General features: G+C 40.8%; 3 protein-coding genes across 3 annotated transcripts; 2 read left to right on the top strand and 1 right to left on the bottom strand.

Moving 5' to 3' along the window:
• Positions 1 to 419: 419 nt before the first annotated feature.
• bccip (BRCA2 and CDKN1A interacting protein) lies at positions 420 to 3615 on the bottom strand. Its single transcript, XM_083904249.1, has 7 exons — positions 3443 to 3615; positions 3045 to 3119; positions 2339 to 2419; positions 2161 to 2247; positions 1889 to 2076; positions 1154 to 1322; positions 420 to 981 (listed from the first exon to the last, which is right to left on the bottom strand). Exons 1-7 carry the CDS (start codon positions 3581 to 3583, stop codon positions 811 to 813), a joined length of 912 nt encoding a protein of 303 aa, XP_083760375.1. The 5' UTR covers positions 3584 to 3615; the 3' UTR covers positions 420 to 810.
• Positions 3616 to 3970: 355 nt separating this feature from the next.
• uros (uroporphyrinogen III synthase) lies at positions 3971 to 7291 on the top strand. Its single transcript, XM_083903434.1, has 10 exons — positions 3971 to 4005; positions 5193 to 5282; positions 5462 to 5545; positions 5634 to 5730; positions 5824 to 5898; positions 6262 to 6336; positions 6447 to 6530; positions 6665 to 6750; positions 6823 to 6921; positions 7005 to 7291. The coding sequence occupies exons 2-10, from the start codon at positions 5220 to 5222 to the stop codon at positions 7125 to 7127; spliced, it is 786 nt and encodes a 261-aa protein (XP_083759560.1). The 5' UTR covers positions 3971 to 4005; positions 5193 to 5219; the 3' UTR covers positions 7128 to 7291.
• Positions 7292 to 7676: 385 nt separating this feature from the next.
• mmp21 (matrix metallopeptidase 21) lies at positions 7677 to 12432 on the top strand (the record flags this gene model as incomplete). Its single annotated transcript, XM_083903359.1, has 7 exons — positions 7677 to 7832; positions 7928 to 8819; positions 9203 to 9342; positions 9422 to 9563; positions 9677 to 9934; positions 10939 to 11111; positions 12127 to 12432. The coding sequence occupies exons 1-7, from the start codon at positions 7680 to 7682 to the stop codon at positions 12430 to 12432; spliced, it is 2064 nt and encodes a 687-aa protein (XP_083759485.1). The 5' UTR covers positions 7677 to 7679.
• Positions 12433 to 12940: the final 508 nt, after the last annotated feature.

The following is a 12940-nucleotide window of genomic DNA, read 5'->3' as shown; positions in this document are numbered from 1 at the left end:
GATATTAGAATATTGTCTGTGTAAATAGCAATATCCCAGCAGCTCAAAGATTTTTAGGCATTGAAGAGGAGCAGAGGTGTTGCAGATGGCTGTTTTCTGTTGCTTTTTTAAAATAAGACATCCCTTTTAAAGCTCCTCTGCACATAACCAGGAAGATGCAGACTCAAATAGATGGCCTAGATTTGATATATTAATGCAAGCTGCTGGAGAAGTCTTTTGTCTCCTTTTTCACCTGCTTTTCACCTTGGTAACTTTATATAAAGAGGACTTTTCTTTCAGATTTCCATACATATTTCTCTTCAGGTTAGTAGTACGACATTGCAGATTAGTTAAATTCACATAAGAAAGCCTGTGATTATCAAGGTAATCGGTATCATGGGAGCAAGAGACTGGCGTTATTGGCCCAAACGCACAACAAATGAATGTAGATATTTTAATGTCCAAAAAACCACATCAAAACTTGTGAAAATTAACTGTCAATCAGGTGATGTCAGATATCAGGAACGGTTATTTATTGTAGTAAAGTGTCAGTAAATGACACACTTTCATCTACTGTATGAGACTAGACTCATTATCCATTTCAGCTGTCATTAACATAATGCTTATATTTGTGATTTAATCTGCACTGTGGGCAAAGATATACTGTCATTTTCTCCTGCGTAATTTCTAAATATCTAAATCTACGATATGTGAGGGGGAAAAAAGAAACCATTACAAATATTTCTTGTTGAGTCTTAAGAGCAGTGAACCATTTCCATGACCCTGAAAGTCCTCAGTGTGTTCATAAGTGACTTGGTTTATTGTTTAAGTTCACACCGTTAGATATTCTTTGAGTTTGTCCATGATGGCAGGCATCCTGTCTGCGGGTATCAGCATCACAGTCCTGAAAGGCTTCATGGGGACGTCGTCAAATGACCACCGGCCACTCAAACAGGTGTCTGCCTCCTCCTGAACCGAGTAGTGGAACTTCATGATGGCTTGCTGTATGGAGGATTGAGGAAACGGTTACTACTACATGAATGCAAAGGTTTCATTATTTATTTATTTATTTTATTGAAAAGGTAATTTGCAACAGAGCAAATTTGGCAATTTAACTCACAAATAGCTAAATCGATAATGGGGCGTGATGAATAAACATTTCTTAAACATTTACCTCATAGAAGAACTCCTCCTCTGCATTAACAAATATGTATTCCTCTTTGGGAGCACCTCCTCTCGCTGGAATACTCTTGGTTGCCTCTTTGCAGGTCTTGCTGATCATGAGACAATAGTGGCATCTCTCACTGGGCTTATTTGTCCTCTGAGCTTCAGCTATTTCTTCCCTGGAGGACAAAATGAAGTATTCATTTACTTCCCTGAACACTAAAGGTTTCCAAAAACCAATTTAATTTTGACAGTTAAAAGCACCGATGCACTACAGATACTTATTCAGCAATTGGACTCACAATCATTACAAACTGAACACAAATTATCACCTCATGAATATTACACAGGAAAATAAAGACCATACAAAGGACCCTGACAAGGAAATGTCACATTAATTTTCCATGATGAAAACAAATGTGGAAAAACAGTTGAGTTTCTTTATTCTAAAACACCACCTTAGCACAAAGTCAAGTCCCTCAGAATTAGACTGCTTAGTAATGATAGCATCCCAAATTAAAAGTAATTTTGAAGCAGTTTTATTTCAGTACATACATGCAGCTTGAATATAAATACAGCAGAGCTCAGATGCAAGCAGTAAAAATGGATGTTGTATAATTAAAATTAATATATTTGACACAATCTAAGTATATGGTGATGCCTTTTATTTCCATTCCTATAAAAAGGTCATTCAGCTGGCTATTCGTAGTAGATTTAGCACCGACGTCAACAGAGCAGAACTTACTGGAGTTGTTTGTGTAGAGGGAGAGCGATCTGTGGCGGTACATTGATGAAGCGCTCACTCAGCAGGAAGCCCACGGGCTTGCTGGTGTCTTCGAGGATCTGCTCCAGCTGTACCGTTGAGCTGGGGGTGGAGTTCTTCTCACACTGATCCAAGATCAGCTCCTTCATCTCCTCCACAAACTGCACACCCTGTCAACAACATAAGACACTTCAAATAAAACGGGCCGCAGCTCACGGTGTTCATTATTCAGGAAGGTGCATCTCTGTCTCTACCTTTCTCTCCGTTAGGTTGAGCATCGTGATGAAACCAAATACTTCATTCGGGTCGTCGTCATCACTGTCCTCCGGTACATCAGCTTGCTGGAGCAAAGTAAAAGAACAGGCAGAGTTTAAACATCTGAAAGTTCACCTGTTAGATTTCAGATGAGCGCAGAAAAAATTAGCAGCTCACCTTAACGACACTTCCCACATGATTCTGTTGGATGATGATGTCCGTCATCTCTGATGTATTTACACGGGCCTTTAGGAAGAGCTGCATCCAAACATGACAGAGGTAACATCAGTGGGGTCATGCTTTGGCCAAACTCATTACATTTGATCAAGTACTAAACTCATATAGTGACTAAACACATAATAAGGAAAACCTCTGAAATGCAATTTGAAAATCAATTGCTACAGATCAAAAAGCATTCAGTGACAGAAACAACTGGCTGAAAAGAGATCAGAGGAGAATGGCTAGAATGGCTCCACTGAGAAATTACATATCTGAGAATAAACTACACTATGAGCTGTTTTTTTCTTTAATAAAAACAGCCTAGATCCTTAATTTGAAGCTTGAGGCTAGCCTTGTGTAAGAAAAAAAAAGTAAATAATCCAGTGAATTTCCACAGTGTGACATCAATAAAATCTAATCGAATGGTTATTTCCAGTACGATTAGGAATGGTGTCACAAATCAACTTCATTGAATGGACATCAGAGAGACTTCATTGTACTTTCAGTCACCAAATCGAAGTCGATTAGAACCAATGGAAAGTGGTACATTAACGATGCATTCATAACTAGCATCCTTTCAAGTGCATCAAACTTCTGGGAAGAACAGTAGACACAGCTCTGAATTTGCCTGATGTTCCTAATAAAGTGACCAGTCAGTACAAACCTGTTGCAGCAGTTTCTTAATGCCATTGAAGTCACCGTCTGAAATTGTGTGGGCTTCAAAGTCCACCATGACTTCCTGCATAAATAAAAAAACAACAACAACGCAGAACAACATTAACAACTGAAACCGGCATGTGTGTTTGTTATTAATGTACTTTTTCGAGCATATCCCATTACACTCAAATGAAGCAAAGTCGATTTATACAAATTATTACAATGCAAAGTTGCAAACTTAACATTACACTCATGCATCAATGTAACTTAAAAAAGTTATCCCATTGTATCTAATAAACACATTTCAAACCTGCCTGACAGTAATTACTGCTCATGTCGACAGCTGGGTAAGCTAGCTAAGCAGCTACCTAGCAAGGCCAACCAACGAATATCCAGTGCTTTTACCTCATTGATCTCTTCATCTGATGCTTCGCTGTCCTCATCTCCAGAGTCGCCATCGTCCTCCACATTCTCATCCGAGCTGTTATCACTCTCCTCGGGATTTTCACCCAAACCAACCGCTCTCTTTTTAGCAGACGAAGCCATGCTGCAGGGATAACACGCGTGTCAACGGAGTGGGCGGGGCCGAGGTGAGAGTTCAGCAACACAGCGTTGAGAATATACTACAGTGAAGCCGCCATTACGGCTCTGAATACCGACGACTTCCTATTTGCCGCAGCTAACGTCAGAGCCGGAATGTCGTCTTGTCACCCAGTACTAAAATGGAACAAACCATTTACAAAGAGGGGTTGCAATTCTTCAAACTACAACAGACATACAATATTGGTGTTATACATTTGTATTCGCATAATATATCATTAAAATCTTTACAACAATCGTCTATCTAGTCGTGTTTATCTGTACATAAACGTTATCTTTTTAGAGGCTAGTCAAATCCCCACTGTTATGTGTACCCTTCCTACAGTGTCCGGAGTCGGATATCCGCTCAGCTGTGTTAGCAACTCAAGGTACACGCATTTTGTATAATATTTTTGTCTGCTTTTGTCAAAAATTTATTATTATTATACCGAAATATACACATTGTTTTCGCTCGACATAACGGGTATGTACAGCTAAAGGGGTGGTTTCTTTAGCTGATCTGTCAGTCAGTCTAACCAATGTAAACAATAACACGAGAAGACATTAGATGTTCCACTGCACACCTCAGGGTTTGTTGGTTATTATTTGTTCCTTACATACAGTGCAGTACTTGTAACAACAGTTAATGACTCAAGCTACGACACTCGTTTATTTATCTGACGCCGAATTTTAACGCCATTTTTACAAGGGATTTAACAGTAAATTTGCAGGCGATCATGTAAAGGACACGAACATCCGGTTTTCAAAATAAAACACTGAGAGCCCCAGTGTCTCAGAGTTCACGTTTGAAAACCTATTTGAATTGGAAAAATAATGAAAATCCTCACAGCTATCTTTTAGAGACCTTATTACTGGACTTTGAGCAACTGTATAAAGTCAATTCTCTGACAGTTCTGAATAAGAATTAAAAAGTTGTGTTCAGCACATTAATATCTACTAGTGTACTGTATATCAGACATTTTGAAAGTACAGTTTTTGAGATGTTTTGAGTTAAAAATCAAAATGTTCAAGTTCAGGACATTATGATGACTACTAGCATACTATAAATGACACAATTGTACCATACAGTTTTAGATGTTTTTTTGGCAGTAGTGAATATTGGACTTTTAATGACAGAACTCACCTTTACAGAGTTACTCAAAGTCCAACCATAGGTCTCTAAAAACATAGTTGGGAGGATTTCCATTATTTTTCCTTTCAAAAAGTTTTTGAATGGAAAAATAATGGAAACCCTCTGTTTTGTGTGCAAAACGTGCACTCAGAGATACAGTGTTTTATCTTGAAAACCGGATGGCGATGCCTTTACAAATCAGCTTGGATCGCTGGCTTTTTACTGTAAAAGCCTTTGTAAGGAGCGCATTAAAATTCTGTGACAGATAGCTTGGCTGCAGTCAGTAATGTTATCAGCAGGAGGCATATGACAGTTTTAGGGTGGAGCTGAGCTTGTTGTGTATCTCACACCCACTCTCATCAGTGTTTATGTATTAAGCTGAGTGTTTGACTGCAGCATTCATACTCCATAATTGTTTGTGGTGTTGTTTACTTGCATATCCAGGTTGCCTATTCACGTGACATTATCGAGATGCACGTGCTGCTTCTGAAGGAGCCTAGAGATGGAGAGTCTGGACCTGATCCTTACATCAAGGTAGATGCAGGTTTTCCACGTTAACATGTTTTAAATGATATTTACATTACATATATTGCAGTATCACAGTATGAGCATCATATAAACATGTTGACATGTTTAGGGATATTTGAGTTGGAAAAGCACATGTATAAACAACTATAGTACTGCATTGTTTGACTCTCATCTCAATTCTCTAGGAGCTGTCGTCACATGGTCACAAAGCCACCCTTATTCCTGTGCTGTCCTTCAAGTTTGTTTCACTAAACACCTTATCAGATACGGTAAATGATATTGTTTAAAATAAATAATTTCTTTCTTCGTTATTTATGTGTTCACATTTCATGATCTTGGCTGTATTTTTTTTTACAGCTTTTCCAACCAGAGAAACATGGAGGTCTTGTATTTACCAGTCCAAGAGCAGTGGAAGCTGTGAGGATGTGTTTAGAGACGGAAGAAAGAAGAGCAGGTGAGATGATACAATACTCGGACAGATAACTGAAACTTAACAATGACTTCTACTTTGATAAAAAAGGTTTTCTGTTTCCTACTTTTGATTTAGAGTGGAACAGCTCTGTGAAAGATAAATGGAACACTAAGTCCATCTATGTGGTCGGGAAGGCAACGGCTGCATTAGGTAATTAATTCACATTTGGAAAAACACTTCTGTCCGTTCTTAAATGTCCATCTTTTTTTGCACTGTGCTTCTTTTAAACCTATGTCAATTCTAAAAGTAGAGTTAGAGAGTTGCAGGCACCTGGTGCTCACAGGACTGTGTCAAATGATGTTACTGCCCTCAGTCATTTGGAAATGGGTTGTCCACAAGTCACAGTTTGCTGCGACGCAGGTGCAGCGCAATCCTGACGTGTGTTTCACCTTTGTATGTGGTACACACGTCAGCAGTTTGATCTCTTTGTTGTCAGTTTTCCTAATTATTGTTTTGTGTGCTGATCTCACCATTACATATCTCATTAATACCTTTTTTGTGTTTTATTCACAGTACAAAATCTAGGTCTGAACCCTGTGGGTGAGGACACGGGGACGGCAGACGTGCTCTCGCGCGTGATAATTGGACGTACGCTATGATTTTGTAATTTTACATCAATGCGGCACATTTTAATTGAAGGTTTGTGAAGGATCAGAGAACTAATATGACCCTTCACTTAATTCTCCTCACACCCTCAGGAGAGGACACAAATATTCTGCCACTCTTTTTCCCCTGTGGCTCAATCAAAAGAGAAGTCTTGCCTACGGCTTTGAGGGAAAACGGTAAGATTTTTTTCCCCCCTTTTTGTTCCACAATTAAAACTCAAGGTGGTTAGAGTCCCACAGGGTTACATTAATTATAAAATAATAATTGCGGTACCTTTTAACACAGCAGGGATTGGTTTCTTTGTTTCCAGGAGTGCCCCTAGAGACATTGACTGTCTATCAAACAGCGGAACATCCGGATCTGGAGAAAAATCTGAAGAACTATTTCACGGAGCAGGTACAATTAAAAACATTTAAAATAATACTTTTTTTTAATGTCAAAAATGCTCATTTGTCTGTGCATTGACAGGGAACTCCTGCCAGCATAGCTTTCTTCAGTCCATCAGGAGTGAAATTTTGCCTAGAAGTGGTGCGGAGGTTGTCGGGTGAACGACTGAGTCAGATAAAGGTAAAGCCTCCTCATCAAAAGCGATGAATAGAGCTCCAAAACGTCTCTGAAAGTGCCTTTAAATCAAATGTCTGTGTTTCCAGTTTGGAGCCATAGGCCCAACCACACGAGATGCAATGGCAGCAGAAGGCCTGTGTGTCAGCTGCACTGCGGAAAAGCCGACAGCAGAACACCTGGCAGCAGCGGTGGCCAAAGCTCTTCAGTAACCAGCCACCACAGATCGAATCCCGTCCACTTTGTATATTATTTATCTGTCTTATTATTTGTCTGCATTATTTAATCTGCTCGTTTTATCATGTGTATTTACACTGAGAAATTATAAAAGCCAAAAACATGGAAATGAATGTATTGTCAATATTATGCCACGTCAGTTTTGTATATTTGGGAAAATAAAGTTTGCACAGTGTGATTATTGTAAAGTGGTTATTCGGTTTTATGTGTGTGTGTTGGCGGAGGTCAAGATTGCCCTGAAACACTGTCATTATTCACATGAAAGCAAAAGGTTTCACTTCTTTCTTCAGTGCATTTAAAACCAATGGAGCGCGTATCACACACTCATACAATGCACTCAGGTCGATCAGTTGCAGACAGTAAAAGGCCCTGTTTGCTCTTCACTCAAGGGTGAGAAAAGTGGGATGCCACCAGTGAGTCGCACCTTCTGGGTAGGTGTGTCAGGAGAGCCCTATAAAACACTGGCTTCTCACAAGCCGCCACATCACTTATCACGTATTTATTCACAGTAGTTATCCAATGCCACGATGCTGACATTTAACCAGTTGATAATTCCGCTTTTTTTGACGAGCATCAGCTCAGCTGGTGCAGAGAAACTCTTCCACAATCGGGACCATTCTGACGTCCGGACACTCAGTTCTCACGAGGCTGAGGTTATAACTGATGAGTACTCAGCAGAGGTAATTGCTCACCGTCTTGTAAGCTTTCTTACACCTGATATTGTGCGTTACATGACTGGATCCAGAGTGTAACTAAAACCCATGTCTTGTAATAGTTATTTCTCTCTAGATATGGTTTTATGAAGCCAGTGAACTGGGAGGAGGTCCAGTTTGAAGGTGCACACACAGACTTCAATGATGATGATTTCCCAGATGAATTTCAAGTCATGATCCAGGAGGGAACATCGGTGTCCCATTCAAGGGATTCCCCTCAAGAGGATGATCAAGATGTCCAAAAGAATCAAGAGAGCGAAGCTTTTATTTCAGCACTTGTAGAGTTCCAGAAGATATCGGGCCTGCCCGTCACAGGCGTGTTTGATGAGGCAACAAAGCTGGCGATGAACAAACCAAGATGTGGCGTCCCTGACAAGGAGGTGGACCTGAATTCCTCTGAATATAGCAGTGTCTTAGATACTGAAAGCAATCCTTATGATCCTTTTAATGAGACTGACAGCAACAGTACAGAAAATGACATAACCAGTGTTACATCTTTTGGTGCAGCAAACTCCTCAGAAGACAACACATTCAGTTTTAACGACACAGAAAGTGTCCTCACAGGCATTTTCAACGACACCAGCACAAACTACACAGACAACTTCAACTTCAACAGCACGCATGACATTGTCAAGGACAGTCAAGTGGTTGATACCGGTGCAATCGTGCATCAGAGCAGAGCAGTGCGACGCAGGAAGAGTCACCTCGCAGCTGTCGTGTCCAAAAGAAGACGCAAGAGAGACCTGAGCGAGACGGGTTACATGGCCTTTTCTAAGAAAGTGCTGAGGTGGAGGCTCATTGGAGAAGGCTACAGCAGTCAGCTGTCTGTCGACGAGCAGAGGTACATCTTCAGACTTGCCTTCAGGATGTGGAGCGAAGTGTCTCCGCTGGAGTTTGTGGAGGACACACGTTCTCCACTGGAGGATGTTGACATCAGGCTGGGCTTTGGTACAGGTACTTCTTAAGCAATACATATGAAACACATGTGGTCTGGAAGATATTATTATGTATATTTTCTACATAAATGGCACGTGCAGTTCTCTTAAAACTCACTTGCTCATGAACATACAGTGAAATAAAAATGCAGCAGCTGAATATCTCTTTCCTCACCATTCCCTTCAAATAGTGGAGGAGAATCTATACTGAAAAAAGGAAATAAATAAATAATTGTGCATCGAAATGAATTAAGTACCATCTCCAAAATAATCATGTGATTAAATTATAACCGTATATAACCGTGTATACTGCGTATAAGTAGCTTGAATATTGAGAATGAACACGTTTTTAGCTGTTATATCCACCCTTTTTAAAATTCTTTGTCCCCATGTCCCACACAGGAAGACATCTTGGGTGTAACCAGAAGTTTGATGGCACCGGTCAAGAATTTGCTCACGCGTGGTTCCTGGGTGACATACACTTTGACGATGATGAACATTTCACTGCTCCCAGTGCTGCCAGTGGGATCAGTCTTCTCAAAGTAAGAATACTACAGTAGAGCTGTAATCTTTGAAGGTGATGTTATTCTGACATATGTTCCCCCCCCCCCCATCTGTAAGGTGGCAGTTCATGAGATCGGTCACGTCTTAGGCCTCCCTCACATATACCGACCTGGATCTATAATGCAGCCCAGTTATCTGCCACATGGCTCTGGCTTTGAGATGGACTGGATGGACAGGAAAGCAATACAGCACCTCTATGGTACATGGCTACAACACCATCTAGTGGACACAGTGACATGCACGTCCAAAGAAGGATTTTTCTTTAAAAAGACACATACACTCACAAATAAATATTGATTTTCTTTACTCCAGGGGGCTGTAAAGGTCGTTTCAACACTGTGTTTGACTGGATCAGGAAGGAGAAGACACCGTACGGGGAAGTCGCCATCCGCTTCAACACGTATTTCATGAGAGACGGCTGGTACTGGCTGTATGAGAACAGAAATAACCGGACACGTTATGGTGACCCGGTCACACTTCAGATTGGTTGGCGTGGGATTCCTGTGGATGGAGTGGATGCATATGTCCATGTGTGGTCCAGAGCAAGAGATGCTGTTTATTTCTTTAAAGGTAACATGATTTAACCTGTAGATATTGCACTTAGTGGTGCAGCAAATCTATGGAAAGCAGAGGTGTCAAACTGGCAGCCCACGGCCACATGCAACCCCTCAATCGATTACATTCGGCCCACCACTTAATATCATGTTGCAATAGCCCCTTTTCCACCAACATATCCAGGAACTTTTATTTCCAGGAACTTATTTATAGGAGGTGCCGTTTCCACTTCACCTCCTGATGACGTGCATGTGTTCCACCAATCAGCGTTCTTCAGCACACAGCCCCGCCCCCTCTAGGTGGAAAAGAGGCTAATGAAAACATCAACCTCGTCTTCCTTTAAACCAGGGGTCTCAAACTCATATGACCTCATATGTGAGGTTCAAGTCTGATCAGTAGGCGGCAGTCAAGTGAAGAAAAGCCCTACTGTGTGAGGAATAACAACTATTGAGTCTGGGTGGGCGACGTTAGCTTAAAATGATATCACATTATTCGATCATGCTACAACAACATTTGCCCAAATATCTGGGACAATATTTGACATCATTTCAAGGTAAAAGGTGTTTGTTTTGACACGCAAAGACATATTATTCGTAATAAAAAAATATTAATGATGTAAATAATAAATAATTAATATGTGAATATCAAAAACAAACATTTCAGTGGCGGGCCACATGAAATCGATGGAAGGGCTGCATGTGGCCCCTGGGCCGGGAGTTTGAGACCACTGCTTTAAACACAGTGGCAAGTGGCCAAAGCTTGTTTTAATTACAGTTGTCCACATTATAATTGTCTTAATATGAACATTGCACCATTAATGTAAGTATACATCATTCCACATTCTGTGTGATATCATCATGAATATCTTAATTGCGATATCATGATGGAATATTGTGTATTTCCTTCTCTAGAAAGACCCCCTCTTAACCAGATTCGACACCCATTGGCCCCACAGGTCATTTGAGTTTGACACCCACTGATATAAAGAGATCTTGACAAAATGTTTCTCTTTGGTGCAGGTACTCAGTTCTGGCGGTACGACACTGAGAATGACAAGGTTTTCAAACAGGACTCAGAAGGGCATCGCTATCCAAGGTCGATCTCCGGTGGTTTCCCAGGCGTCGCCAGTCCCATTGACACAGCCTTTTATGACCGCAGAGACTCCCACATCTACTTCTTCAAAAACACACTAGTAAGGACGCTTTCCTTATCTTCTCTTTTGACAAATTGAAAACTGAACGGCACAAAGGGTTTAACATGGGGGGATTGTTAGATAGGTTAGATAGAAGAGCGGTGAAGTGACAGCGTGGGTCAAATCAACTGCTTATCGGGCAATGTCAAGTACGCTCCAGCTCTAAATAAAATCTATAAATAAATAAAAAGGAAACTTTTACAATTATTTTATTACTTGATTAATTGCAAATTTGCCAGGGAACATTATTTAAAGCCCCCAGTGTGTACGTTTTGGTGAGGTTTGTTGGCTCTGTCAAGTAGTACGGAGCACATGTGCAGATGTTAAACCCATCAAACTGCTGATTGACTGGGTTTAACATCTGCAACTGTCTGCTTTACTAGCGCAATGTTGCTGTTGCCTCCGTCTGTCTTGACATAAACTAAATCGACATGAGCTCTAAACACCACTTTGCCGAGGAGCACAAAGAAAGAAAGTCATGTGGAGCTGATCAGCTCAATCAGCTTTTTCCTATTTAAAAGACACTCACTACAGCTTTGAGGCAGGTCCTGTCATGTTACCTCACAATTAATGAATCTATTGGGCCATATAAAAAAAAATTTCTAAAGTTGTTTTTAATTAAATTACCACAAACGGACACACAGGAAAGCTGGGGCCTGTTATTACAGCACAGGGAGTTGGTTTCTACGGCACATAATGAAGCAGCCATGTAACTTCAGCTCAGAGGCAGAAAGATTTAACGCAGAGAAAACATCTGTATGTCAATTTTAATTTGCTTCTGACTTAAGTGTCATATCAGCAAAGTCCTCCTTGGAATATAACAATAACATTTGCAGAGCAACTGGATGCACAATAACCAAAGCTGTGACGAGACCAAAGCCCAAGCGGATTTATTGTTTCTCTGCATTGTGAGGGAATTTATTCTTGCAAAGAAACACCTCTTCTGTGATTTTTTTTCCTGATGTAATTGAATTGATTACAGTAAGAGAGGGAAAACAATTATCTGTTCAAACAGGTGTATGCATTCAATGTCGAAGCCAACAGCTTGGCAAGAGGCTTCCCCAAAAACATCAGAGACGTTTTCCCTCCCGTGGCGAGCGGAGACCATCCAGATGGCAACATCGACGCCGCCTACTTCTCCTACACCCACAATGCCATCTTTCTACTTAAGGGCACGCGTTTCTGGCAGGTGGTGGGCGGCCGCAATCGCTGGCGCCGGCCCTTTCTATCACGAAATGGCCTGCTGCCACACAAGGAGCTGGATGAGCACTGGTTTGACATCTGCAACGTTCATCCCACTGCACTCAAACTAACCCGCTGAAATCTAATAAACTCCATTGATGTGTTCCGATGAGCTCGACTGCGTGCATACGAGCATGAAAACAATCTCAAGGACCCTCCACTGATAAAGAAATCCAGAATCCAGTTTTTTAAACACACAGTTTTACTTATCAATGTTTAATGTAGCCGAAAGCTATCAATGCTGTTGTCGAGCTGCTTTCTGTAAAACTTGACGTGCGTCACTGTGAAGTGGAGAAATTCAATTAAAGCTGTGACACACTTACACACTGGGCCTATATCGTTTGAAGGAACGTGATTTAATCAAATGTTTTCATAAACTTAAATGGGTAAACGTACAGACTGATGCATGTGCTCGTTTGACATAATGTGCACCAAAAAAAAAAAAGAAAAGAAAGAAGTATCTTGTCGTGATTTATGACGTTTATCATCAAATGTATCCCAGGCAATGATTTATGATTGAGAATCATTCAGTGCCTGCGAGGAAGGATACAAACTTATTACCAGAGCCACTCGTAGTGATGCGACAA

This window comes from Microchirus variegatus, assembly GCF_963457635.1.
Source record: "Microchirus variegatus genome assembly, chromosome: 17".
NCBI lineage: Eukaryota > Metazoa > Chordata > Actinopteri > Pleuronectiformes > Soleidae > Microchirus > Microchirus variegatus.
Note: the sequence above shows the minus strand (reverse complement) of the source record. Positions and strands in the feature narration are given on the sequence as shown.

Coding starts and splice junctions, on each gene's coding strand:
- bccip (XM_083904249.1), bottom strand. CDS start 3,583: ATGGCTTCGTCTGCTAAAAAGAGAGCGGTTGGTTTGGGTGAAAATCCC. Junction 2,248..2,338: donor ATGTGGGAAGTGTCGTTAAG/GTGAGCTGCTAA, acceptor ACTTTGCTCCAG/CAAGCTGATGTACCGGAGGA. Junction 2,077..2,160: donor TCAACCTAACGGAGAGAAAG/GTAGAGACAGAG, acceptor TGTTGTTGACAG/GGTGTGCAGTTTGTGGAGGA.
- uros (XM_083903434.1), top strand. CDS start 5,220: ATGCACGTGCTGCTTCTGAAGGAGCCTAGAGATGGAGAGTCTGGACCT. Junction 6,337..6,446: donor CTCGCGCGTGATAATTGGAC/GTACGCTATGAT, acceptor TCACACCCTCAG/GAGAGGACACAAATATTCTG. Junction 6,531..6,664: donor TACGGCTTTGAGGGAAAACG/GTAAGATTTTTT, acceptor CTTTGTTTCCAG/GAGTGCCCCTAGAGACATTG.